The sequence below is a fragment of the Meriones unguiculatus genome, chromosome 4 (genome assembly GCF_030254825.1).
Source record: "Meriones unguiculatus strain TT.TT164.6M chromosome 4, Bangor_MerUng_6.1, whole genome shotgun sequence".
NCBI classification, from domain to species: Eukaryota; Metazoa; Chordata; class Mammalia; order Rodentia; family Muridae; genus Meriones; species Meriones unguiculatus.
This window is the reverse complement of record NC_083352.1, coordinates 131,015,969-131,043,761: the sequence shown is the minus strand read 5'-3', so window position 1 is coordinate 131,043,761 and position 27,793 is coordinate 131,015,969. Positions and strand designations below refer to the sequence as shown.

The 27,793-nt window shown below is 54.5% G+C and overlaps 1 protein-coding gene across 4 annotated transcripts; it reads right to left on the bottom strand.

Moving 5' to 3' along the window:
- Positions 1-9,826: 9,826 nt before the first annotated feature.
- Nkx2-2 (NK2 homeobox 2) lies at positions 9,827-26,293 on the bottom strand. Of its 4 annotated transcripts, none has more exons than XM_060383124.1 (4): positions 25,396-25,582; positions 17,445-18,132; positions 16,263-16,574; positions 9,827-10,248 (listed from the first exon to the last, which is right to left on the bottom strand). In XM_060383124.1, exons 2-4 carry the CDS (start codon positions 17,701-17,703, stop codon positions 9,878-9,880), a joined length of 942 nt encoding a protein of 313 aa, XP_060239107.1. In that variant the 5' UTR covers positions 17,704-18,132; positions 25,396-25,582; the 3' UTR covers positions 9,827-9,877. The 4 variants fall into 4 exon arrangements, with proteins under 4 accessions (XP_060239107.1, XP_021501973.1, XP_060239109.1 ...); XM_021646298.2 differs by lacking the exon at positions 25,396-25,582 and adding an exon at positions 26,189-26,293 and having other exon boundaries at positions 9,855-10,248; XM_060383126.1 differs by having other exon boundaries at positions 9,970-10,252; positions 25,396-25,578.
- Between the last annotated feature and the right edge of the window lie 1,500 nt (positions 26,294-27,793).

Below are 27,793 nucleotides of genomic sequence, written 5' to 3'. Positions count from 1 at the left end.
GAAAAGAAAGACTAAGAAGGGGAGGATAAAGAGCAAGCAGGTCTCTAGACCAGGAAAAGGACAGGAGTGGGAAACTAGTGAAATCATGTCTGCACAATTGTGCTGTTCCCTGTGTTAATGCCCTGGTTTTAGTTGTCATACTGCAGTCACAAAACATGAACATTCACTGGATCTGGTTGAAAGGGGAGATGGAAAAACTCTTCAAATGGTTTTTACAACTTTTTATATATCTAAAATAATCTCAAAATATAAAACTTAGGTAAAAATACAAAACTCATTTTCTTTTTAAAAAAATATATAATGAAATAGAATTACATCACTTTCCTCCCTTTCTTCCCTCTAGCTCATTACAGCTATCTTCCCTTGAACCCTTCCCATGCTCCCTCACTCTCAAATTAATAACCTGTATTCCTTATTACTGTTACATATATGTATTTGTGTATTTGTGTATGCACACACACACACACATATATAAATATATGTACAACTTGTTGAATCCATTTTTATTGTTTGCGTATGTATGGTTTTAGGGCTGAGAACTCTACATTGGACAGCCAATACGGGCTCCTCTCAGGCTTCCAGCAGTCATTAGTTGTCTGGAGTTCTTTGTTTAGGGGTGCAACCCATGAAATTTTCTTCCTTCCACAGTAGTGTTGATACTATTATTACTCTGATCTTGTTCGTGCAATCATTTCTAAAAGAGACTTTTCACAGCAGGCTTTTAGTCTCATAATTGGTTTTCTTTCTTTCTCTTTTTTTTCTTCAGTTTTTTGAGACATGGTTTCTCCTTATAGCCTCTGGCTGTCCAGGAACTTGCCCTGTAGACCAGGCTGGCTTCAGATGTTTGCCTGCCTGTGCCTGCAGAGTGCCGGGAGTGAAACTGCTGCCGGGTATAACTGGCTTTCTTTTTCTTTTTTTTTTTCAATGCAGTTTATTCAGGAACCTTGAACAATCATCTGACCCTGGGGAAAGCCAGCCCACAGCTTAAATAGCCTCTGGGTAGCCAACCCCAGCGTGCCACGTGGGCAATGCAGATAGGTCCACATACATGGAAGCAAGCCAGATCCTCAGCCTTAGCCAAATGTGGAGTTGTTCCTGACAGAGAGCACTCACCATCGGGAAGGTGGAAGGTGGAAACCAGCTCTATCTTTAAGGCGTGGCATTCCGCAGCTCTCTACAGTTCCCCCTTTTTGTTTTAGACGCATCAGGCAAGAGTAGAGGTCTGATATCTGATATTAGAAATAAATTGGGACTTTGTTCTGATGTTCATTTAGGTGTCATCCACCCAAAGAGCATCAGACCTTTTTCTCAGAGGCGGGACCTGGGGCATCAACCCGCATGCAATCAGACATGCTCTTCTCTGGGTCGAAAGCGGCTGACCCTGAGTGCAGTGATGATAGTCATTCTGACTGGGTTAGGTAGAGTCACAAAGTAGTTTCAGTTTCCATTTCCGTGATGAACAAGGATGTTAACCACTTTAAAGTTTTTATTTAATTATTGTTATTTGCTCCTGCATGTGTGTGTGATACGTGTGTGAATACAGTATGACATGGAAGTCAGCAGCTCTGTGGAGTCAGCTCTCCCCTTTCATCTTCACGTGGATTCCAGGGATGGAACTGGGGTTGCCAGGCTTGCTCGGTGAGCAGCTACCCACTCAGTCATCTCCCTGCCCCCACCTCAAGATGCTCAATTCATAAGAATATCCGAGCCCCCTGGACACTGGGCTCTTTGCAGTTTTTGCTTATACACAATTCATTCTTTGGAGAAAACTAAGCTGAAGAAGCCTGGCAATAAAGTTTGGAAAATGTTAATAAAATTCTTTGCCTAGTTTTTAAAAAATAATATTCACTGGGCACTTGTGTTTCTTTTGAGAACTGTCTGTTCATTTCCTTGGCCCATTTATTGGCTGGCAGCTTTTTGCATGTTCTATTTTCGTTTTTTGTATATTCCATACATTAATGCCCTGTCTGAGGTCTAGTTGGCAAAGCTTTTTCTCCCATTCTGGAGGCTGTCTGTTCATTCTATCAATAGTGGTTTTGTTGTTTGTTTGTTGTCGCTTTTGCTTTGCAGAAGCTTTGAAATTCTGTGCAAGTCCATTCGTTAATTCTTGCAGACTGTTTCCTTTGCTACTAAAGTCCTATTCAGAAGGGTCTTGCCTGTATTTTTATCTTGAGGTGAATTCTCTGTTATTCCCCCCCCCAAATTTTTAGCATTTCATAGTTTTTTAAAGATTTATTTATTATTTACACAGCATCCTGACTGCATGACAGAAGAGGATACCAGATCTCATTATAACCATCATGTGGTTGCTGGGAATTGAACTCAGGACCTTTAGAAGAACAGCCAGTGTTCTTAACCTCTGAGCCATCTCTCCAGCCAGCATTTCATACATTACATTAAGATATTTGATTCACTTTGAGTATCTTTTTATGCAGGATGGGATTTGGGTTTAATCTCACCCTTCTGGAGCTGGGTATCCAGGTTTGCCAGCACTATTGTTAAGTTCGTTGCCTTCCCACCCAGTGTATACTTTTGATATTTGTGCTAAAACTTAGGTGGCCAAACCCATAAGGTTTACTTATGGGTCTTCTGTCATGTTCTGTTGGTCTCCGTGTCTGCGTTTGTGCCAGGCCATGCTGTATGCCACTGTGGTTCTGCAGTAGCTGATCTCAGGGTTCTCCTGCTTAGGACCTCCTTGCCTGGACACCCGTGTCTCTGTGCTTTCATAAGAATGTTAAGATTGTTTTCCTCTAGGTCTGTGAAGAATACAACTGGAACTTAATGGAGATTGATATGATCTCTAGGTTCTTTTGGTAGCATAGCCACGTTCACAGTATCAATTCTGACGGGAACACAAGAGATCTTTCCATCTTCTGTGTCTTCTTCAATTTCTATTTGCTATGTCTTAAATTTTTCATTGTAGAAATCTTTACTTTCATATCCTGCTACCACCTGTTCTTTCTTCTGACTTGAAACAGACATTTCCCAAGTTCTAATCTGGTTGGAATTACTTGTAGGTATTTTTCTGAAGCTATTGTGAACGGCTATTTTTCTTGTTTCTCCCCAACAGTTGAGTTGAGCCATGCTCAACTTTTTAGGTGGATGCTGGGAGTGGAACTCAGGTCCTCATATCTGCACAGCACACGCTCTTCCCCATGGAAGCCTCAGTCCAACCCCTCCGAGATCTTTAGGAAATCGCATGTCAGCAGTGTCTTCACTACTTTAATCCTTCTAAGTGAACTCAGCTTTGCCGTTGTGAGCAGTGAGGATGCAGAGCAGTAGGAATCACCTGCATTTTGCACCATCTGCATTTGAACTTGCTGGGCCTCTGCTGCGAGATGGATTTTTATCATGTTTCCGCATTTGATTAATTAACCCAGCTGTGGTAACTGCTTCAACATCCCCCATGTCCCCACCATGCCCTCGCCCTGTATCCCTCCCCCGCCCCCGTGCACAGGCAGCCTCTCCAGCCTGAGGGACCAAGTCTCCATTAGAGCTTTTCATTATATCCGGGGGGCTAGGAAGGGCGCTTGACGACAGTGTCCATAATTGCTCTGTCTAATTGCAGGAGACCAGGGTGGTAAACTTTAAAAGCATGTCTGCGTCAGGAGCGGTGTTTCAATTTGCCATGTTAAATTATGTTCTCCTGTTGCTGATATCATGTCTGATTTTATGAAATGTCATCCTGCTCACAGAAAAGAATGAGCAGGGAGTAGGGAAGGGTTAATCTAGGAGCAAATGCTGCAGCGCATCTCTTGCTCCTCACTTTGGCCTGTATGTTCATTGAACTAATGTACTGCCTTAAGCAAACACTCTCAAAGCCCACAGTGACTTTTGATACCACAGCTTCTCAAATGTAGAAGGCACCCCTGCCTTCTAAAAGCACACCTTCTAATTAGGACTAGGACATATCCAGTGGGAGTGTCTTCTAGATCCCTCCTGAGTTGGCAAAGTTGGAAGCTGGTGGGAGCGGGGCAGGGAGGTCTAAGTGATGAGATTCTGTCCCATCATTCTTGTAGATCAGGAAGCCCTTAACTTTCAGTCTGCCATCACTAAAGGGTAGAATTACATTTCAGACTAATTTCCTTTATAACATAAGTCTATTTTTTTCTTAGCAAAGTTCTAAAGGATTCTTCATCCCATCAAAGGGATCTTTGGCATTCAAAGGGCAAGAACTCTGGGGGGTGCCCATTGTGCAACAATCTGGGCTCCTTCTCTTTCTTGCTCTCGCTTTTGTTCTCACTCTCACTCCCGCAGCCTAGGTTGGCTTTTAAACTCACACATCACTCTATCCCAGCCTGCTAAGTGCTGGGATTACAGGAGGGAGCCACCATGGCCTGCTGGTAATCAACACTTTTGGGCACTTCCCTCTTCCTTTTCCAATCCCAGCCAGGTATCACAAGAAGACAGTCACCAAAACGGAAGATATTCAGAACCCCAAAACATAATGATTTGTGGAACAGTGTCCGGTGCGAGACATTTGTGAATGAGGTCATTGAGTGTGTGAAGGGAAAAACACATTCCCTACCCTCTTCCCGCCCCTCCTGTGTGGGTACTGGCTTCAGAGTGAGATGAAGGGCTTCGGAACCGCTGAAGATCAAGCAACACAATTAGAATTAACGTTTTATAAGGGGCGACACAGCGCTTTTACACCTCCAGGCAAATGCTCAGTAAGATCTAGAACTTTGCGATTTGGTGCCGGAGCCACTGGCCACGCTCAGTTATTTAAATGAACAGCAATGAAATGGAATTTAAAAATCAGTTCTTCACTTACTGGAGCCACATCTCCAGCATGTGACCGGCCTATGTGGCTGCTGGTGCCGCATTGGAAAGCACACCTAGAGAACATTTCTATCCACGTGGAGAGGCTCGCTGCCTCACCTGGAGGCTTCTCTGGGCCTGTTCTCCGGCTCTCTTTTGCCTTTCATTCTAATTCATGTCTGAATGAGTTACACCTTCATCTCACTCTACTCCTGGCCACAAAGGGTCGGTCTGCCCTTTTCTGTTTGTTGAGTCAGGGTCTCACTACCCAGGTTAGCCTTGAACTCACAGTTTTCTTTCCTTGACCTCCTGAATGCTGGGATAACAGGTCCATGCCACCACATCCCACAACCTGTGGATTTGGTATGTTTGGTTTGGCCTTTGTTTGTTTTGTCTGTGAACCAGTGGGGAATTAGTTCCAAGTGCAAGCAACTTATTTGTCCAAGATGCAGGCCGTCTTCTGTTGTCGGAACAGCTTCTTGTGTCTTGTGCCCTCTAAGTGTTCATGACAGCAGCTTTTTCTTAGTGCTGGGCGTGGCCAGGGCAACACATGCAGTGACTCTGGCAGAAATCACGGTGAGAACCAGACGGGGATGAGGGCAGAGAAGCCCCATGACCTGAATCCCTTCTCTCCCAGGAACAGAGGGTTTTCCTCTCATCTGAAAAACCAAAGAGAGCCATCACAAAGTGATGCCACAACAGCTACATTTACCATAAGTCAGCTGCTTCCGGATTACTTTTACTCATATGGCTCTTGACTTAGTTCTCAAATGGCTTAAGACCATTCGTTGTAAAGGCTGGGGTGGTAGCCAAGCGACCAAGTAGGCTTCCTAGTGCTGGCTTGACCGAGGGCTCACTGTGGAGACACCTGGAGTTGCTCTAGGCCCTGGACCAAAGTCTGCCTCTACACCCTGCAGGATCAGTATTAAAGAAGAATGTTGGAGCTGCAGCACTGGGATCTGTACTGCAGGAAATGCCAATTTATTTAATTTATGTCCCTAAGCTTGAGAAATTGTGATTTAGAAAGGCAAGGGTTGATACAAACTCACCTATGTGTGAACTAGCTGGGGGGGGAGGGGATGGCACAGATGTAGCTGAAGCCCCAGCTGCTACCCTCCAGCCAGCAGGGACAAGCCTGTCCCTTCAATTGGAGTTTGATCTGGTTCCACAGACAGTTCCATTCTTTCCTGTCTCAGAACCCTGAGAATTCATGAACACTAGACCAGGGTACTCCAGATACTCGGTGAAATACCTGGGGATGCGGGGAAGCCTCTCCCTACAGCTCATGGCGTCTCCGACTGCAGTCCTCAGGCTCACAGCAGCCTTTTTACGAACTCTCAAAAGGCATATAGCGTTGGGAACCAGCACAGTGGTCTGTGGGAATACTTGGGGGTGGATGGACTTTGAGCAGGGTGGCTGAATGACTCAAGGCAATGCTGGCTTGATATCTCCGGAGAGGGCAGTGAGATCAGGAAATGAAAATCTAAGGCACCTGTTTCCGAGGCACAGAATCAAGCTGCCCAGATGGACTGTGACTCCAGGCCCTGGGATGTTTGACAGGCTGCCCTGTGCACTCATCTATCTGCTCCTGAAGTCCGAGGATGCATCCACCGCTAAAAGGAACGATGTGAGGGGCTCCCACAGTGGGATGGAAGCCAGCGCTGGGCATGGATTTCAAGCTGGACCTGGGCTTCGCCAGTCTTCCGTAATCTCATAGGCAGAAAGAATAATGTCACCAGAATAGAACGGCTGGTGCCACGCTGCTCAGAAGCACACCTCCCAGCGAGGAGGGCAGAGATGCCATACTTAGAGCCAGAAACTGGGCTCCTGCATAACTGGCCATGAAAAGCTGAACCTCAGTGAAGAGCACAGACACCCGGACCACTGAAGGGGTTCACGTCCATCTTGGCAAGCTTTTCCGAGTTGTTGGCAAAAAGCTCCCCTCAGTGGATTTCCTCAGCGTGATGTTTTGCAGCTGGATGTTTGAGCACAACTGCTTGGATGAGCTCTTGGTAGGCTTTCCTGGTGTTCTGGGGCGCTAAAGAAAAGAGCTGCTAACTGGCTTCTTCTAGGTGCCCAGCAGCGGCAGGATAGCTCATAGCACCAAGAGCGTGTGGAGGAAGCCGGTGGATATGAAGGAGAGAAGATCTGTATGGGACAGGTGATACAGGGGAGGCCAGAAAAAATAGACAAGGAGTGAGGACATGGAGGAGGCAAGTAGGTATGCAGGAGGTGAGAGAATATGGAGGAAGTGCCAGAAATTGTGTAGGAAATAAGATATGTAGGAGGCCAGAGGATAAGTAGGAGATAAGATGTGGAGGAAGTGAGAGATGTGGAGGCGGCCGGAGGGTACAGACAGACAGCCTTCCTCTGCTGCTCTTAGTCCATGTTTTCCTCACCAGGCTGCCATCTCTCTCCTTACAACATCATGTAGGTAAAAGAGAAGAAAGCGTCTGAGGTAGCAAATAATCCTACAACCATGCGCATGCAAGCCACTTGGGTTGAATATACTTTTATTTTAATTATGAAAGTAGGAGATGTGTTGAGATTTTCACTGAAGGCATTGACAGAGGGATGAGAGGTGAATGAGGTGTGTAGAAATATGTGTGTATAAATATTATCAAAACATCAATAGGCTATAAAATTGTCAAAGAATAAGTACAAAATTATTTCTAAAACAAAAACAACACAAAAATGTCTACAGTAGGGACCCATGCAGGGTGGATCTGCAGCCAGCGAGAATGCAGAGGTTCTGTGGTGAAGAGAATGATCTCTTAGGCTCCGGAGGCTGCAAGTCTGAGATCAGAGTGTCAGGAGGCCCAGCTTCCCCTGAGGCTCTCCCCAATCCTGCAGACACTGTCTCCTCCCATGTCTGCCTGGGATCCTCCTCCCCATGTGACCTACTGTCCACCAGATGACCAGTCTCAGTCAACTTACCTCATTCATGGTTCCCTTTCCCGAGGCGCAGGGGTCAGCAGCACTCATAGCTCTTGCCAAGGACCCAGATTCAGTTCCCAGCACCCACATGGGGGATCACAACTGTCCTCAACTCCAGTTCCAGGGTTATTTGAAGAACATGCCCAAGATGCACAAATATAGCATAGGCAAAACACTAACACACATAGAGATAAAATAAATTCTTGAAATTTCCAAAGACTCTCTGTACATCAGTCATGTAAGAAGCCATGGGTTAATTCTTCAACCTACTCGTTTGTTTTAGAGTGCACAGCTCAGCTCCCGACTCTGCCTCTGTAGCCTCTGGGGAGGAGTGAAGCTGGCTCCTTGTTGGCTATCAGAAGTGACCACATAGGCCAGTCTTCAGAGAAGTCACCTGCACACCAGATGTTCTGGTCCCAGAACGGATCACCAGTGGAGCTCTGCAGACTGAAGGCTGCAGGAGGCCCACCCACAGCCTCTCCCCGGGGGGGAAGAGATAGGAGCTGAGTGGGCTGGAGCTGGGAGCTGGTGGTGAACACACAGGCTACTGGTCTCGAGGGGACAGGACCCTGCTTCTACAGCGCACGAGCGTGGCTGCTTGAGTGCAGGACACCAGAGTGACCTGCCAGCAGCTTGACTATGCTCGCTTCATCACATTTGCCCAGAGTTTGTTTCCTTGCTACCCAACCGTCTAACAAAAGTAGTGGACGCTCCCTCTGCAGGAGCATGTGGCAGTGTGGTGGGAGAATGGGTTACGGCCAGCTAATGGCCTTTGAGAGGCCAGCGTCAAGCCCACAATGGGGTCAGAGGAGGTAAAGAAGCAAGCCGGGGAAGGGAAGAGTGACAGACCATTCAAGTAGTCTCTCAAGCAGACTGCCTCTGAGGGCCACTGGGACCCATGCCCCCAGGGGCCTCTGGAAGAGGCCTCGCTGTCATCTACCTGGGACAAGGATGCTGGGATCCAACCCCTGCACCTGCAATTGGCTGGAGCCCATGAACTCCCTGGCACTGGCCCCCGTCCTGGAGACAGCCTCTTTTGTTCTCTTGTCGGCACAGACCTGGAGGAGGTATGCAGGAGGTGAGAGAATATGGAGGAAGTGCTGCACTCACCTGGACATCTGCTCTTACCCAGAGTGCATGTCCTGTGCCTGGAAGCGCTGATGTGTTCCCTGGCTGGACGCACCAATGATTTCTGCAAGGCGCCTACAGACTGTTGGGTATTTGGTGTGTCCATTCTATAGGTGTGGTCCAGCTTCCAGCATATACAGATGGGGCCAATCCTATGAATTATACCCCAAAGAACATGTCACCCCTTCTCCTTTGCCTCACTCCAAGAAAAAGATGAGCCCCTAATTAAAGGAGGAGGTCCAGATGGTATTGGCAAATGTGTGCTTATGATACTTCTGTCCTGGGGTTGGGGGTGAGGAGGCTGTTAGTGTCAAAAGCAAAGATACGGAAGGTCACAGGACCAGGACAGCTCAGGTGGTGTGTGCCCCTCAGAGCCCTCACCCCCCTTCATTTACCTGTTATTAAAATTTATTAATGTGGTGCTTGTGCCTTAGAGAGTGATGCGCGGCTTCCTCAGACTCCACAGGACACATGCTGGTCCGGAATGGCCAGCTCTCTCCAAAGTAACGGGGTTCAGGACATGTTCTGGGTGGTACCGGAGGGCTGGGCCCGGGTGTGGCTGCCAAGAAGAGCCTGCTAATTCTGCAGAGCAGGAGGACTTTTCCTCCTCGCTCCTGCCCAGAGGTTTCCAAGCTAATTCTGCAGAGCAGGAGGAGTTTCTCTCCCCGCTCCTCCCCTGTTTTCACTGGAAATGGAATGGAATGTCTCCACAGTCATGTCCTCTGCTTCCAGGGCTTTTTTTTCCCCACCCGGTTCATGAGTGCTGGGAGCCTAACCTCTCTGAAACCCAGTCTGCTCATGTGTAAAATGAACTGAGCGCTCGCAGCACACAAGGTGGTTGGTGTAGGAGAGGCGCGTGGGGGTGCTTTTGCCGCGTGGTAGATGGTGGCGGTGATGCCAGAGACCTACCACTTGCTTTTAGCACTCTATGAAGAAAGACTCCAAAGCACCACTGATGAGGAAGAAAGAAAAACAGAAAGGAAGAGGGCCCTCCTACGGCTTCCAGCTGATTACCGACAAGTGTCAGGTTATTATTTTTTATTAGACTAAATTACATTTTCCCGGAACAAGGAAACGTTTTCAAAGGTGGAAATGAACGCCCTGATCGTGGTGGTGGCAGTAACAGAGATGTTTGACAAAGCAGAAGGACGAAAGAAAAAGGCTGCATGCCATCAGCCTCTTCATCACACTCCGGGGACAAGCACAAAGCCAAAGAATTGTGCTTCTTCCTTTGGTATCGCAGTCCTCCTTCCTGTAAAGGGACCCTACCCAGAGATCCCTCAACTCTGCAGGTCCAGACCGAGCTCCCAGGCCTGTGGCGTCTCTCCACCCGAAAGTCTTTTCTTATCCAATCGCGCCACCCTGCGGACACTATGGGCCCCGCAGCCTCGATCTCGGCGTCCATCCGTCGGTTTTGAAACGCTGGCTTAAGAAAGTAAAGAGATCAGCGTCTGGAGCTAGAAGGTGGATTGCATACTGCATTTTTTTTTCCTCGGGGGGGGGCAGGGGGTGCCAGTGACTGGGGAGGTACTGAGAAATATCATCTTCTTGGCTCCCAGTCGACTGCTCTGCCTCCAACTTCTCGGAAAGGCACCCTGGGCTGGGCGGAGGTGCAAGGCACCCACACCTCTTTCATGCTGGATTCCCCACCCCGCGCCTCTGTCTCTGCGCTGTAGTTTGGGGTACTTTTAGGGTATGGGGTGTTCCTGCTTTCCGCTACAAGACTCCAAAACGTCGGCGCGGCGTGTCCCCCTGGTGGTGAGGCTACGCTACCGCACGGCTTGCGGTGTCAAGGCCTTTCCAGATTGTAAGAAGCGTCACAGCCTAATTGGATTTTAGGGATGAACCGACCCGGAGCATCTGGAGGCCCAATTACACGGTGGCCAAAGACGAAGATCTCTTCGTCCTAGTACCTCCGCGGAAGGGGGAGAGGGGTGGGCCGAAGTCAGAATCTCCCTAGCTTCTCCCCAAAAGTGGACACCACCCATTACATTCTCACAGAACTACCTTCCGCTGAAGTCAGCGACAGTGGTCCGGGACCGCTTAGGGTCCGTAGAGACCGCGCCTGCGCTCGACAAGTGGGACTTCCCCAGGGGTCCGCACGCTCCTGACCCACGAGAACAGTTTGCTGGGGTCCACGGGGGTGAGGACTGCAAAGAGCGCGGAAATGGAGGAATGGGAGGACTACGTGCAACTCGGGGAAAAAGGAGGATGGGCAAATGGCGATGTCAGCTGCGGACACTGGCTTGCCGGCCACCCGGACAGACTGAAGGCAGAGCAGCCGCTCCCGTGGCTGGCAGACCCTAACTCTGGCTTCGAGCCTGACTCCTCATCAGCCCGAGGCCTCTGGGAGTGGAGCTGCGTCCCAGGGACCGAAGGACTGCGTGGGTCGCCGAGCTCCGCGCGGCAGGGAAGCCCTCGGGCGCCTCCCAGTGGCCACACGCGAAGAGGCCATCCACCCCACGTGGTTTGCCGAGCGGAGGAAACACTCTCTCGCCAGCCCGCTTTTCTGCACTTGCTCTGATGGCGGCGCTGAGACCTATACGGCTCTTTTAATAACGATGTCCTGAGAGGGGGGAAAATAGAGGCTTTTAAAATCCAGTGTGTGTGCGTGTGTGCGTGCGTGAGTGCGGGTGTGTGTGTGTGTGTGTGTGTGTGTGTGTGTGTGTTGGGGCGTTGGTGAAAGCAATAAAACCCAGATCGCTTCCTTAGCGAGATAGCGGCAGCTATAATGCTCCGAGGGGATCAGGGTTTATTTGCAGATCCTGGATAAAGGATGATATATCGACGTGGTTTAGAGTGTCACCGCGCCTGGCCTCTCGGGAAGCCACAAGTACATATTTCCTGAAATACCACCCAACACAATGTCTAATCCAGTGCCACTTAAGCACTGGGAAGGCGACGCCAGCATCTCACAAGTTTGCACCCAGCTTCCAAGTTCGAGGTGGAGAGGAACCACGCCTCTCTGGCGGGGTCTAGGGCACCTCAGCGGTCCTTCCCTGGCCCTTGTCTTTGTCCAAGCGATCTCTAAACGATGGGCCTTAATAAATACGTTTGAGAAATGTCCTTACGCTTGGCAAATATTGGATTAGCTTTTCAATGACCAGGCTCTTGAAAAGGCTGGAAAATCCACGCCAGGTCTCACTAAGCCCAACAGTCAATAGGTAAGGAAAATAAGTTATTTCCCTGACGGGGATGGGGAGAGTTAAGAAGGGGGTGCCCAGCCTACAGAATTATCTACACAACAGACAGAGCAGTTCTAAGCACTGGGGGGGGGGGGGGGGGGCAGAATGGTAGGTACCTTGACATTTTCATCAATTTGGTGGTGTCCACAAAGGTGCTACTTGCTCCAAAGAAGCACATCTAGCATTCATTTTATTTCCGCAGTCCAGTCTGAACGCCTCCATTAGGAAATATGCTGTCCATTTGGGTGGTGTTTGTTGGGGTTAAACTCAGAACCAACTCAGACTGCTTAGGAAAGGCCTTTGTAGTTCAAGCAAGGAGGTTCCCCCTTAGATGGCTGTGGTAATCAAGCTGCCTTGGGGCTGGCCATGGGTGTAATCTAGCTGGGCTGAACAGCTCCCTGGCCCTCTGCCTCTTGGGTCTTTCCAGAAGTACGTGGAAGGCCCCTTCTGACCACCAGCCTGTGAGTGCACGGATATGACGGACTGGGTTTGCATCTATCCTGAAGCCCGGCAGCCTTCAGAAAGCCACACTATCAACTAGGCCCTGAGCACCCCAGTCCTATCCTGTCCAATGGCGTCAGCATGGGGCTCCCTGCTAGTGGAAGCCTAGCTGTCATCTCAGATATAGTGTGCACCAGGGGCCCAGACCATTGTGTGTGTGCGTGTGTGTGTGTGTGTGTGTGTGTGTATGGGAAGAGAGAGAGAGACTGACTCTGTGTGTCATGGGGCCTAGGCAGGGCAAGGGCCCTCTGAAGCCATCAAAGACAGGGTGGCTTTTTTTACCCCTCCTCCAACCTCCTCCCCAATAGATATAGCACGAATTTTTAATGCGTCTTCCTTTCACAGACAACAATACCGGGTTTGAAAGCCGGACACAATTTGGGTTTTGTGCGGGTCCCTCCTCGCGCTCCCTCGGCCCAGCTGGCCATATGGAATCCAGCATGGAGCCCGCGGATGACAAAGGGACCCAGTGACAGGCCCAACAAAACCCCAAGGAGACTTCTGCCTGACTCCGGGATTCACTACCCGTGATAAGCGCGCTGAATGGTGCGGGTGGGGGTTGGGGGGCTCTCTCTCGTCCCCTCTCTGTCCCCTGCGATCCTTTCTCTGTCCCTTTTTAATATGCACGCCTCTAACATCTCCAGCTCCCAGCTTTCCATTGTGCGGTTTTGTGCGGCCCTCTGTAGATTGGGCGAAGATAGACTGCCGAAGCGGACCTTGCGCGGGGTGCGCTCCCAGGGCGCCAGGGTTAGGGCCACACAGGGCTCCACGGGCGCTTTTATTGACTCCTTGGGGACCTGAGGACAGAGAGGGGCGGGCTCAAGGCCCACCTCCAGGGACTCCTGAGTGCACATGCTGAGAGTGCGGGCCTGTGGGCCTCAACCTGACAGGCCCTGGAAACCTGCAAGAGTTTGAGCCTTCACATTCCCTTGAAGGTCTAATGCGCTTGTGAATGTTTGTGGCAGAAAGCCTGGGCCTGGAACACCCAGCATTCATCCTTCTTGCGCTGCCGATAACCCCAGAGGCCCGGGGCTTAGCAGAAATTGTACATGGGAGAGTGAGGGTTGGTTCCGGGGCAGATTGGTCTTCTGCCTTTCATATTGCTCAGCAAACGTTAGGCAGTGAATTCTCTGGCTTTCACAAACAGCAAAACAAAACCCCACAGTTTCCAAGCTTGTGCGCAGAACAAAGGGAGACTTTTCAGCATTTAGGGAAAACTGTCCCCTTCCCAGGGTGGATGGGGAAGGACCTGGAGGGGGGTATTAGAAAGACTCCAGCGCCCTTGCTGATGGGGTGCGTGTGCTAAGTTGGGCTACAGTGTAACCATGTCCCGGGGTGTGTGTTGTGCAGATTTGGTCACAAGGAGCACCGTGTTTGCTTTAGATATTGAGTCAAATCTGATCACCAACTGGATGGGGGTGGTGGTGCAGGGCTTCCTCCTTGCCTCCTCACCTCACTGCCTGAGCTCTGGAGGGCCGCAGACACCGTATCCAAACAGAAAGACTTTATATCCAAGTAGAAAGACTTTCAGCCTCGGCACCTCAGAGATTGTGGTGCTCAGACTCAGCCAGCCGCGGGAGGGGAGAGGCAAGTGGAAAGGTGTGTCCTTGCCAATCTGCCTGGCACGCGAGCCGGTGGCTCTCAGGACCATGCATGCCCCAGCATCAAGCGACAAGCTCGGCTCCCAGCGGAGGAAAGAAAGACACAAGCTCTCCGGACTGTGTGCGCTCGCCTGTCCTCCTCCCCCAGCCCTGGTGGTGAGGCTTCCGCTCTACTCCAAGATTCTGCTTTCTAACGGCTCACCCAGAGCCACGACCAAGAAACCAAGAACCAGAACTAGCGAGGCGAGCCCTGGCTCCATGGGACCTGCCCTAGGCGAGAGGGATGGGGTGATGGATATCAGTAATGACAGGGCTGGGTTGCCTGGACCCACGCCGCAACTCTCATCCCCTGGCTCCTGGGACTCAAGAGTTTGGAGGAGGAGCCAGCAACACCTGGATGTGCGCCCAGGACCCAGCCAGTTGCTACTGGCAGGCAAAGCCTCAGAAACCCTAAGGTTAGCTCTTCCACCCTTCATCCCGGCGCCCAGGCCTCGAAGAGGTCAGCTAGGCCTCAACTTGGTACGCAGATATTGAAAAAGAGGTGCAAAGTAAAGAGAAAGCCATCAGACTCAACCTCAGACGCCCCCAGCCCCCTTAGCGAGAGGAAGAGGAGAATCAACCGTAACAAAGTGAAAGCCATCAAGTGTAGTGGTTTCAACAGCTTTTCAGGCTGAAGGAGCCACTCGTAGATTTGGGCGGGTGAGGGGGGCTTGCTCTCCTTTTTTGGCCTTACTCAAAGTCACTTTTCCTCCCCCTCTTGGGGATTCAGAGAGCGCCAGGGCCAACAAGGACTCTGGACCGCCGCTAGCAGGCTGAAGGCCAGGCTGCTCCCTCTGACTCTGTCCGGTCTGCCCGGGCAAGGCCTGTCCCGTGGCTCCACCACCGCCCGGTCCCCGCGGTCCCCAGGCTGGGAGAGGAAAGGCCTGCACCAGCCCAGGGCACAGCCCGCCAAGGCTCCAGACTCAAGGCTGCCCGCCCCCGGGCAGGGAGACAAAGTCAAACAAACCGAAGACCTGGGCCTGCTTTTTTTTTTTTTTTTTTTTAACACAGGATTTTTATTAAAATTCTTATTTTAAAAAATTGAAAGCTTTCAGCGCCCGGCGCTCTTGGGGAACCGCGGAAATGCTGAGTTCCAAGCCCCAGAGCTCAGGATCCGGAAAACTGGCCCGGGGGTGTCTCGCTTACACATTTTTTTTTCCTTTATAGTTGAAAAAATGTTTGCACTGAACAAATAAAAAAATAAAATAAAATAAACGGAGGCAACTCAAACATAACCCACCCAAAACAAACGACAAAGAGAGTTAGGCCTGACTGGGATCCAGGCCTATCCAGAAGGTCATTTGGCAATATCACCAGCGATATTTACAACGAAGAGCGAAATCTGCCACCAGTTGTCAGAACGTGTACGTGGCCATAAATATTTAGCATTTTCTTATAAAAAAATCCTCTATATTTTAAAGTGTTCTCCACTTGCTTTAGAAGGCTGACAACATCGCTACTCACACAAACGTATTTTACAAAATTCACGAAAGCAGAGCGGGGCGGGGAGGTGGGGCTGGTCCTCTCTCTTTTCCAGCGACCACGTTAACGTCGGGATGCTCTCTCGGGGAGAGGCCGAGAAGCGAAGCTGCAAGCATTCTGTAAACACTGAGAGTTCTGCCCTCTCCAAAAGTTCAGCGGAGAGAGAGCGCGCTGGGGCAGAGCCGGCGGGGTCGGCCGCGGGACGAGGCACAGGCAGCCTCCCGCCACCTCGGCGGCCGAGCCGAGCGTCAGGCCCGGCTCTCTAATAATAATAATTATAATTATAATAATAATAATAACAACCGTGGAAAGGATCGAGTCCTCCGCCGCCGGGGTGGGGCCAGGGCCTAAGGCCTCCAGTCTGGGAGGGGCGGCGCTCACCAAGTCCACTGCTGGGCCTGGACCAGGGGGTGTGCTGTCGGGTACTGGGGGGCGCCGGCCGAGCTGTATTGGGCGTTGTACTGCATGTGCTGCAGCGACTGCGCGCTGTAGGCGGAGAAGGGGATGCCTGCCTGGAAGGTGGCGGCTGCCAGGTCCTGGGCTTTGAGCGCGTGGCACGGCTTGCCGTCCCTGACCAGCACGGGCACGGCCACGCGGCGCGGCGAGGGCAAGGGCGTCACCTCCATACCTTTCTCGGCCCGGGCGCGCTTCATCTTGTAGCGGTGGTTCTGGAACCAGATCTTGACCTGCGTGGGCGTCAGGCGGATGAGGCTGGCCAGGTGCTCGCGCTCGGGCGCCGACAGGTACCGCTGCTGCCGGAAGCGCCGCTCCAGCTCGTAGGTCTGCGCTTTGGAGAAGAGCACGCGGCGCTTGCGCTTCTTGCCGGCGTCCCCCCCGCCGCCCGGGGCCTCCTTGTCATTGTCCGGGGACTCGTCGGCCGAGGGCTCCGGGGACTTGGAGCTGGAGTCCTGGGGGGGAGCGCTGGCCGCCAGCCCGTGCACTGGGGGTGGGAGAGAAGCGGGTCAGGCTCCCGCGGCCAGGGCCACCCGGGTCGCCGGGAGCCCCGGGGACCTGCCCGGGCCCTGGCCCCGGACGGGCCCAGTCCCCGCGCGGGGGAAGCCGTCGGGGTCCGCGAGGGCTCAGGGGAGAGTCTATGCAGCAGGGGTCTCCGAGGCGCGACTTCCTAGGGGTTTACACCGCTCGGGAGCTTTTGGTGCGGTGGGCTGCGGTGTGGCCCGTCACCCAGGGCTAAGGGCTCGGCCCCCTTAAACCGCTTCCTCTCCGGAGAGACGTGGGCAGAGTTTTAAAAGGGAACCCTCACAATCCCAGCATTGATGGGCTTGGCGGGGTAAGGCGGGTTTGGGGGCTTTCGCTTTTGCTTTCGGGCTTTCTGGACGGACACGCACACGCACCCACACTCGCACCCTCAGTTTCTTCACCAACATGCAGGGGCAGGGAGGAGCTACTTAATGCCCGAAGCCCTGCGCACTCTGCCCGCTGGCCGGACCGACCGCAGGCAGGCTCCAGGGAGCAGAGGCAGCTCCTCTGGGCCCCCTGGGCCCGGGGGCGCGGGCCGGAGCCGCGAGTGCGGCGGACACCCCTCCCCAGCCCTTAGACAACACCTCCATCCTCTCCGCCCTAATTTCTCACGTGGGAAAAAATAGGACACCAAGTCTTCGGCAGGACCTGGGGAGAGGCGGCTAGCGGGGACGGGGGCGGCGGGATGGCACGCTGAGCGCACGTTCCCGAATCTGGGGTCCCGGGTGGGGACCGGGACGGAAACGGCTTCTCCCGTGGCTCCCAGCGTCCCCCTGGCTCTGCCTCCACAGCGGAGGCTGGCGCGGCCGAGCCGCCAAGTTTCGCTACTTACGGGAGTACTGGAGGCCCTCGGTGCTGGCCAGCCAGCGGGTGTAGGGGTTGTCGCCGCTGTCGTAGAAAGGGCTCTTGAGGGCCAGGCTCTGCACGGCGTCCAGGGCGCCCGGCCCCAGCGCCCCGGGCCTCTTGGCGGGCTCCGGCCCTTCGCTCTCCTCCTCCGGCCCTTCGGCCACCGAGCCTTCCTCGTCGTTGGTGTCCGGAAGGTCCAGGATGTCCTTGACTGAGAACCCCGTCTTTGTGTTGGTCAGCGACATGGTTCCGGACCCCTCAATTTATGCCGCAAAGTTGGAGCTTCGCTTGGTCAATTCGTGGCGCTCCCCAGCCCCCGGCGGGCGGGGGAGGGGGCAGGGGAGGATTGGGAGGAGGGATGGGGGATGGGTTTTAATTATTGGGATAATTATTATTTAAAATGAGAGGGGGACACTGTGGGAAAGGGAAAGGGAAAAGAATCAAGCCCGCCCTGCGCCCCTCTTCTCGGAAAGCCGGCAGAAGTGTCGGCAGCGGCTGGCGGCCTGCGCGCCCAGCGCCGGGCGGCCTCAGTTTGTAACTCCAGGAGGGGTGCCAAGGTGCCGTCAGCTCCGGCTCCGGCGGCCGCTCGGCGCGCGGTGGCGGCTGGTGGCGAGGAAAAAATGGGCCATTGCCCGAGCGATCAGTCCATATAAGGCTGGGCTCCTCTCACGAACCTGGGGAGGGGGGGAGGGGGAGAAAGAGGGAGGGAGAAAAGGAGGGAGGGGATCGAGGGAGCGAGAGAGGGGTGAAAAAAAACGGGGGAAGAGACATTAAAAACGCAAAGGTTGGCCACGTGTGGGCGGGTCTTGGGAGTCAAGTGGATGAAGACAGTATTTGCAGATGTGAAATTGTGGGTTTTGGGGAGCTCTGCGCTCCTATCCAACGGCCCTCTAGAGCAAGATGAGAGGTGTAACGTGTCAATTAATTGCAAAGATGGGGAGAGCTTTCCCCCCTCTCCCTCAGTATTTACATACAAAGGACCACCGCGTCGCTCGCGAGTCCACACACTTGAAAGGGCCGTTTTAACAAATTGCATCTTAAGGGGGGGGGGTAGGGGTGGGCAGGGATGAGAAAGAAAACAAAACTGAAAGGAGGTGGAGGGAAAAAAATCCTCTTTAACATTTCACCGGTCCCTACCTCCCCACGTCCAGAGCGCAAGTACCACCCCCACGCCCCCAGCTAGTCCGAAAATTGGCGATTTGTGGTGCCTTTGGCAAAGGGGGAGGGGTGAAGGCCGCGCCGCTGAAATCTCTCCTTCCCATCGCTGGTGGTTCCCTAAACAAGATCCGGTTCAAATGGCAAGAGCCCAACTTCTGTAAGCCTCCTAGGTCAATATTTTGGTTGAAGCTTAAGGATGAGTGCTAGAAATGACAAGTCAAGTAATTGATTCTAGTTAGCGGCGAAAGAGCTGGAAGCCCAGGAGAGGAGTAGGCTGGGACCTGCCAGAGCCGCCGCCGAGGAACTCACCCCCCCTCCGGCCGCCTTTTATTTGCTAAAGACTCATTTATCCCCACCCCACCCCCCAGCCCCAATTTCCTCGGGAGGAAGGAGCGGAGCCGCTCGCTCTCTGCTCTGCGGGCGGTCCGGGGAAGGGCGGGGCGGGAGCTGCCGCTCCTCGGTGGCGGGGTTCGCGCCGGAGCCCCGGCTCCTTTGGCTCCAGCTTATTTCCAGCGGGCGGAGGGAAGGGCCTCGGTCCCTTGCTACCTTTTATTATCCTGGCCTCTCTGGCTCTCTACCCTTACAACCTTCAGAGCAGCGGGAAGAAAGGCCGGAGTGTGTGTGTGTGTGTGTGTGTGTGTGTGTGTACTTCCGATCCGGGTGAAGACCCAGAAAGCCAGCGAGAGGAGGTCGGAGGGCTGGCGGATGTTGGTGCGTTTTCCTCTTGAGTTTGCTTCTTCCCTGCAAATCCCTTAGTTTCTGCGCTTTTTTGCTCTCCTCGGGGAGTGTGCTGGAGGGGCACGCTCCGGGCTTCCGGTGGGCAGTAGGTTAGTGTGAACTTTCCAACGACCTCTTACAAACCTGGGAACTGAACTTCTCTGAGCCGGGGAGGAAGATGCTACACCTCACACACCCTTCATCCAGTTTAGGTTTGGGAGCTTCGGGGCTGGGGAGGAAGTTTGCCACTTACTGCTTGTCCACCCCACCTAGCGTCGGGAGTGGGCTTAGCCCGGGGGCAGGAAGGGGCGGGGAGGGAGGGGGCCGAGAAGGCCAGGCCTGGGGCTTTTCTCTCCAGCTCCCTCCGCGCCCTGGCCCAGGCAGAGCTGAGCGCTCCGGCGCGGTCCTCCGGGCGCACAGCTGCCCGCGCCGCGGCGACGCCCCCGCCACCCCCGGGTTTCCAGAGCCCTGTGACGGCGCCTCACTCCGAGCGGCTCAGGGCTCTCTGCGGCTCTCGCTGCCTCGCCCCCAGTATGTGACGTGGGTGACAATGGCCCAGGTTGGAGCGAGCCCCACGTCGGCGCGTCCTGGGTGGTCGGACCCGGGCAAACACAAATACAAACCGATTGCTAAGCTGCGGACAATGAGGGAAATGTAGACAAATGTCCCGCTCCCGTTGGAAGCCTTTGTCCAGGCCCGGTTTTTGCATTTATTTCAGTGGCGAAATAATACATGATTGACGCTCTCTTTCAATGTGTCCTAACTGTTTGGAATAAATCTAAGGTTGTCCCTAGTTGTCATGGCATTCAACCCTTTTCAATGGACTATCTCTTCATTCATTTCTGAATCCGTCCACAATATTAAGGAAACCCCTTCATGTCGACCTTCCCCATTCCCTTTCTCCTACTTTTTCTTTTCTCCTTTCTTGCTCCTTTTCCCTCCTGCAAGAATTAGTATCTGGTTTGAAACGTGTTCCTCAAACTTATTACTTTCTGTGTCTTTTCCCCCTTCTATTTTCCAGCTTCTTTCTCAGCTTTAGTGCCTGTTGCCCCCCCCCCCCAAGCTGGGGCTCGCTGCCCGGTAGGGTGGGGGAGGAAAGTCAGCCTTCCAGAAGTGGGGGGGAGGGGGTTCGGATCCAGGGGCAGGGTGGGCTTGCCGCACTATTGTCACTCAGTGGCTGTATAAACACTGGGGAAGAAATAGTTTCTCAACTCAAGCATTGCAGAAAAACAAAAAACAAAAAACAAACCCCCTCTCCCTTTGTTCCTCCTCCTCCCTCTGCTTAGGGGCGGGGACTTTCTTGGGGACTAGGGGACCCTCTACTGTGGTGGGATATGGGGCCAGAGGACAACTTGGTTGGACCAATTCTTGAAGGGGATGGAAAGGGGGTCCTTTAGCACAAATGTCCCTTGCCAGCAATCTCAGAGCCACCTTTAAGTCTCTGGACTGGGTGTCCCCTGGAAGCCACTCGGAACTTGCCCATTTCCTTGGTCTCAGATCCGCTAGTACTCTGTAGTTGCCAGTTTAGCCCTCCTTTCCCTGGCCTTAGGTGGGCCTTTCTTCCTGGAAGTAATCAGTGCTCCCCCCCCCCCCCCCCGCAAAGTGCGCTGGAGAACTGTTTGCGTTTCTAAGAGAATCCTGGTGGGGAGGAAGCTGGCTCCGAGCCTTGAGACAGATACCGCTGAGCGCCAGTTCCCTGAGGCAGCTCAAGTTCACCTAGGCCGCGCCTGCCAGGGCACGCACTTTTAGGTCTCAAACGAAGGGAACGGCTCAGCCCACAGGCGCTTTTTCTGGGTTCCCTGAGGGCTCATCCTTTCTCTGAGGGCACGGGAAACCAACGGGCTCTGCTCCAGCTCTGCCACCATCTCTTAAACCGGGGTTTGAAGGTCTGGGTGCACCGGGAAGCTGCACTAGGAAGGCCAGAGTAGCTCAGGCCTGGCCTTCAGCTGCGACGCACCACTGCAAGACGCGCCTGTTCAGTCGAGGCCCCTGGGGTTTCCTCGTCTGCTTCCGAAGCATTAACATTTGCAACTGAAAAGACGAAGGATGCCCGCTGGGAGGCTCGTAATTGACGGGGAGAAACTGGGCTTGTTAGGAGAAGATCATAAAATGCAAGTCCCCTAGGAGTAGCCTGAGAACTTGGGAAGGCCGCACCACGCGGCTGAAGGCTGGAGACTAGTCCTCTACCCAGATCAAGCCCCAGCTTCACCTAGCCTGTGCCGGCTGGGCTTGGGGTCAAAAGAATGGCTGTGTCCTGCAGGGGCGAAGGCCTTTCTTCTAAGCAAACTGAACAAGCGGGTGTAATCTAAGGCCGCCCAGTGAGAGTCCCAGCTAGGCCTTAACAGATCACCTTCCTGGCCAAAGCCCACAGGTCCAGCGGGCTGAGAGGACCCAGTCGCATGCTCATTCCCCCTTAGAAGAGTCGAGGTCCCCGCCATGGCGACTCTGCCAGCTCAGGACTGGTGAGTGCCTGCTAGTGCTGGCACCACTTTCAACTCTCAAGGACCTGCCCACGCGGAATTCTTTAGTAAACTCTGTCCAGGCTCTGTCTCGACGCCAGCTGAAGACTGGCCATCAGATGTATGTTTGGGTTTAACTGCGGGAGTATGGCGGCCTCTCTAACGGGCCTTCTGCTGGGGCACACTCAGGGAGGGAGTTGAAGTGGAGACTAAAGTTCTACACGGAATGTGCCCTGGGCTAGAGGTTGGTCTCGCTGGCATCTCTTTGGTGGACCGGCGAGCACATTTGCCCTGGGGTCAACCTGACAGCCCCGCTCTAGCAGCCCCTTGGCTTTTTCTTCAGTCTCATTCTTCCAACCGCGAGAAGAGGCGCGCGGGTGAGTTACCAGTGGCGGCAGGAGGAAGGCCTCCTCCCCCTGGAAGCTAAGGGAGAACCTTCCTTGGGGGGGGCGCGCGCGGGGGTGGGGGCAGGGGGCACTCATCCGTCTGTTGGCGAGCTCCAGAACAGACGGGGCACCGGCCCCGGCGGCTGGAGAGCACGGCCACAGGAGCTGAACAATCGCTGGAGGCCCAGGAGGGGCGGAGAATGCACACAGGCTAAGTGGCCCACTCCAGGACAAGTGGCCCTCCAAGTCGGCCGCTGTTTACCTGTTTACTTTCCAGGTGGCTCAAACACGAGCGCCTTTTTCTGCGCTCTGGAGCGAGGGGCCGCCCACCTGCCACTGCTTTCAGGGCCTTCGCCCTTGCCTCTCGGTGGCTTTACGCCCCCTGTAGGGGAGGGGGCGAGTTCTAAACTCGAGCAAACACTTGGAGGAAGGAAGGGAGTTTCCGGAAGTCCGGGGAGGCTCGGCACCTCGACAGGAGCCTGCTCGGAGTACCTGTGGTGAAGCCGCCACCCTTCCACAGCGTTCCTTTCCCACTCCCACACCTCAGCTGGGCTTGGAGGCCTCTTGGGACTTTTGAGTTCACAGTCCCCCTCTCAGCTGGTGAAAGCTTGCTGGGTGGGTGGGTTCACCAGGGGAAGTAAGGCTAGATGAAGTCCCAAGGGCGGGGGTGGGGGCGGGAATCTCGGGCGCTAGAGCCGAAGGGAGCAGCGACCTTGACGAGCCCAAAGCGCTGGCGATCCTCGGGCACCCCACGTCCTCCCCACGCACAAAGCACCTTCAATCGTTAAAAAGGCAAGGTCTCCCCCCTTTATTTGGAAACACTGATTTGTTTGACTTCATTTCTTTTATTATTTTTCTTCGTTTTCCTTTCTTTTTGGAATGAGAAGGGGCTGAAAAGAAACTCCCTTGCTGGCAGAGGATGTGGCTGCGCTCTCGGGCCCGCACATCCCATCTCAGATAACAGCCTTCAAGTGGATTAGTTTATTGTGTGGCTGGTGCGGAGGTGCAAGCGTTTGCTTTCTTGCACTCCCGAAACAAAGCGGCGCACCTTCCTGCTCCAGCGAGGATTAACGGCGCCCACACAAAGGTTTTGTCGGAGGAGGAAGGTTTATTTTATCTCTGGTTGGAGGCAGAGACTGCTATGCACTCTAAACAGACAGGCACAGAAAACGGCTCCATCCTATTCCTGTGAGTGGTCATAAAGATCATCTAAAAAAAAAAGAACAAAACTATCCTCCAAGACAGGCCTCAGGGTGGTTTGGAGCTGGGGTTGTAAGAGGTTGTGCCATCACACGTGAAAGAAAGCTGGCGGCACTGTGGCCCAGGAGTACCACCCAGCTCTTCTCCTGACCCAGAAATGGAGTGGGGGGTTGTGGGAAGTCAGTCCCAGCTTCGGTGGGTTGGCCTCCACCTTCGCCCCTGGGGCATGAAAACCTCTGGGGTCACTGGGTATCTTTGCCCCTTGGGGAATGAAGCTGTGTGGGTGAGCCAAGGCGCGGAGGGCAGAGCTCCAGCAGGGAAGACCTTGTCCTCACTAGTTGTATCAGCAGATAGGCCAGAAGGTGGGGGTGAGCTACACGAAAACAGTCTACTCTGGGTTCAAGCTCAAGGGGAATCTTCCCCTTTCTTTCTTTCAAAAATGTCATGGCATTAACTCTTAACAGCAGGAACGGAAGAACGAAGGGTGCCAACCAGACAGAGTTCCCTAAGTCACCAGGAAGGTGGGGTCAACAAGTTTCCCAAGCCGGGGACCCGAGCTCCAATTACATTGCAGAAAAAGCTGAGCTCTTCCCCCTCAGAGTGGCAGACAACCAGTGAAAAATGATGAGAACGAGTCATGAGACCAACAGCCTGGGGTTCCCGAGCAGGTAAACGCGGTTGCAGGAAAAAGACAACTAGGAGAGGCAGCCCCCCTTTCTCTTTCAAGGTAAAATGTACAACAGTGTAGCAATCATCTGCCCCTACAAAGAGCCAGTATTTACCTAGGATGTAAATTGTCACAGAAATTGGGATTTCTTGTATTAATCGGCATCATTGTGTGGGCATAAGACCCCGAGGGTATATGTTAGGACTTTGATAAATGCACTTTAATGAGATCTTTGAAAATGCACCCAATAAACTAAGAGGCGAGAAAAGCCGTTTAACTTTCATGGATGTTAAATTGAACACGAAATGTGGCTCCGGGCAGACTACAAAATGGAACGGGCCTCCCTCCAACATTTTCTTTAAAAACGTAGCTTTTTAAGCCCCCCCTCGGGCCAAAGGAGCCTTGTCCCAGCCAACCCATTATCATTGCTTATTGGGAAACCAAACGCCACGTCCCCGCGGGCGAACCCCTCTGCTTTATTCGTTAGCACAGCTCTAATGATTAAATATGGTACAATGAGATTACGCGTCATCACTGTTGCCTTCAGGAACGTTCTTCCAGCCAAGCCGACCTTCCCTTGATAAAGGCGATTCCAATGCTGCAGATTCGTGTTTCTCAGGGAAGCAAGGCGCTGAAAGCACTTCCTTATCTGAATTTACTCCTTAACACGTGACAGAATCATTACCCACAGACTTTGGGAACCAAGCTGCCTCTCGTAACCCGTTAGCATTCAGCACTTGAAGCTAGACCAGGCGGGCTGATGGGCAACGCAGTCACCCGTGCGAGAGGAAGCAGGCTCTCAGTCGGCGCTAAGTGCAGGGAAAGGCAGACGCGCACCCGCGGGGGCCTCCAGCACACAGCACAGAAAGGGGGTGTCTCCGAGCACCAGGGGCTTCCCAGGAAGCAGCGTCCCCTCTCCATTCCAAGTGCCACCAAAGGGGAGAAGGCGCGGAAGGCGTAGAACGGCCTGGTGGCGAGTCTGCCTGCTGCGGTGGGGGGCGGGGGCATGGTAGGATGGCCGGGTCGGTGGAAGGGTCTCCTAGCAGGGACCCTGACTTTAACAGGCCCCACCAGGGTTCATTTCTGATCCTCTGGCGATCTCTACTGTCACAAATGAGAACTGTCCAGAGCCCGGTGAGGCCCAGGAAACACGAAAATGTCTCAACCAGCCACCACCGCCTACAGCTTCAGCCCCTACCCCTGCGGGTCCACGGCTCCAATCCCCGCCGCTCGGCCTCCAGCTTCCCACGGCTCCCGGCCCCCCTCGAGCGCTAGTGCCGCCCCAGAAGGAACCCTCCTTCCTCCTTAGGCGCCATCTCCAAATTCCTTGGGATTCTGGCCTCCGCTTACCAAGCTCAAGCACGAGTCATCAGCGGCGCGCGCGGGGAGACTCACCCCGCAAAGGTGGGGGCGGCGGCGCGTCCTTCCTAAGGGCCGCGAGCAAAACCCGGGAGCCCCGGGGAGGGGGGCCGGGGGCCGGCGAGGCGCTGGCCGCGCGCTCCGCCTCCCAGTCCCCGCGCGGCGGGGCCGGTGGCGCCCGGTCCAGCGCGCGCCTTTATCTGCTCCTCCGCCTGCCGGGACGCCCCCTCCCGCCGCGCCCTCCCCCGCCGCGGGCCTCCCGGGCGGGGCCCGAGGGTCTCCGGGCTGGGCGGGGGCGCTGGGGGCGCCGCTCCCCGCACAGAGCTGGGGTCCCCCGCTCCCCTCCCCCCGGGCAGCCCCGCCACTGCCAGGGGCGGCCGCGCGAACACCTGGCTTCGGCGGCAGGTAAAACTTTTGGCCGGGGCAGCTGCGGCCGGAGGAGGGGCTGCCCCTGCCGGGGTGGCCGCCCCGTCCCGGGAGGACTCACGACGTCCGGATCTGCCCACCTGCTGCTTCCCGCCTCCTAGCCGCGGACGAGACCCGCGCAGGACGAGGGGGTCGCCGGCTTGCTCAGCGGCTGGGTCCCCCCAGGTTCGGTGAGGTCCCTGCCCGGGATGTGGTCGCGTCCCCGGCGGTGGCGGGCGCCGGAAGGACGCTCGGCCCCGGCAGTGGGAGGGGGCGCCGGGCCTCGCGTGTCGCCGGCGCCCCCGGCCCGCCCTCCCGGCGCCCGGCCCTCCCTCCCGGCGCCCCGAGCATGCTGCGGAGCGCGCCAGCAGGGGCTCACCTGGCGCGGCCCCGCTCGGCAGCCGGCGGCCTCGGGGACGCCCGGCCTGCAGCCCGGGAGCGCTCGGAGGCTGCGGCAGCGGCGGGCGCCCTCCTCCCGCCGGGGGCTCCGGCCGCGCTCCCCCGCCCGCTCCGGCCCGCGGCCGCCGCAGCCCCCGCCCGCGGCCGCTCCCCCGCGCAGCGCTCTGTTTGTTTTTCTAGCCCGACTGACGTGAGTCAAAATATTGGCCATATGTTCGGCGGTAATAAATTGGGGATGAGCGCAAACACACTTGGGCTTCGATGGCTCTTTCAGCTGCCACATGGCCGGCTCGGGAGGGAGGGGGCTGCCACCCTCCACCCTGCCTCCACCCCAATCTGAGGTGGGATTTCTCGGTGACGTCCTTCTGAGCTGGAGACCCGGGCCCTCAGCGTCCGCTAGCACTCGCCCCTTCTCTGTGCCCGTCAGTGCCTGGCGCGGTGTGGCTCCCCGCGAGCCCTGGCTGCTGGTTAACAAGGTGGCCATCTATAAATTGCTTGGTCGCTAAGACGCCATAAAACCAAAGGGCCAGATGTGGCACGTTATTTATGTGTGAAAGCGCGTTTACACTAGATATGAGGATCCCAGGCAGATAGCACTTGGTAGGGTCACTGACCTCTGGCCCTCCGTTTCAGGCTCCTCCCCCAGTGCACTCCGCTGTCCAGATTGAAGGGGTGGTGTGTCTTCCTGGGAAAGGTAGTCAGCTCTGTGCAGCCCAGGAAGAAAGTGATTTCAGGGTACTTGTGCCAAGGTGCCACCTGTCCAGGATTAACCAGTCTCGCCCCTGCCCCTCCTTCTGTTTTCTTGCTCTTGTTCGCCTTCCCATCCCTGGGAGGCAGTTTTCTTTTTCAGAAAGTCCATGACACTTGTCTGACCCACGAAGGCTGGTGTTTGAAAGCGGAGCTTGCTCGCTCTCCCACCCAGGCGGAATAAACGTGGAGCCCCTCCCCCCCCCGCGAAGAGGTTGATTAGGGGTGGGGGTCAGGACAGGAAGCAGCAGCTCACCTGGAAGGAGAACCGAGAACCCCTTTCCCACGGACTCCGGTGTTCCAAGCCCAGGCTGTATTTCAAGTAAAGGCAGCCAAAGCTTTCCCAAGAAGCCACGTTGGCCGCTGCTCCATGGGAAACCCAGCCAGCCCCGTGCGCTTCAGGCAAGGCAAGGATAGATTGTACCATAATAGAAAACAACTGTCCTGCTCTCCCCCTTCAGAAGGCAGGCTGCAGGCCGCAGGTCCCCAAACTGGTCACCCCACACCTCCCTCGCGTGAATTCATTAAGAACCCTCGTTGTCTCTCCTGGCTGTTATTTGATTCTTTCTTGAAGTGAACCCAGCTCTCTCTGTGGCTAATAAGCACTGAGCTGGGCCTCCTACCTTCCTTTTCATCTTCGAGACACCTGGGGTTCCCTGAATGGCATCTTCCTTCTGGACACAGAAAATAAGAATGAGAAATGTTACCCTACCGCAGAGAAAAACATCAGCATCCGCCTTCACTATTACAAGTTACCCCAGCCGCGTTTCCGGGATAACTGTCCTTAGGTGGCTGTTAAGGATGGAAAATGATGCTATTGGAAGGGGTGGGAGGGAAA

What these genes read in the sequence shown, in the direction of transcription:
- Nkx2-2 (XM_021646298.2), bottom strand. Translation starts at nt 17,703, where the DNA reads ATGTCGCTGACCAACACAAAGACGGGGTTCTCAGTCAAGGACATCCTG. An exon ending in CGAGGGCCTCCAGTACTCCC is followed by an intron (nt 16,575 to 17,444) that starts GTAAGTAGCGAA and finishes TCCCACCCCCAG; the next exon opens with TGCACGGGCTGGCGGCCAGC. An exon ending in GCGCGCCCGGGCCGAGAAAG is followed by an intron (nt 10,249 to 16,262) that starts GTATGGAGGTGA and finishes TTCTTAAGCCAG; the next exon opens with CGTTTCAAAACCGACGGATG.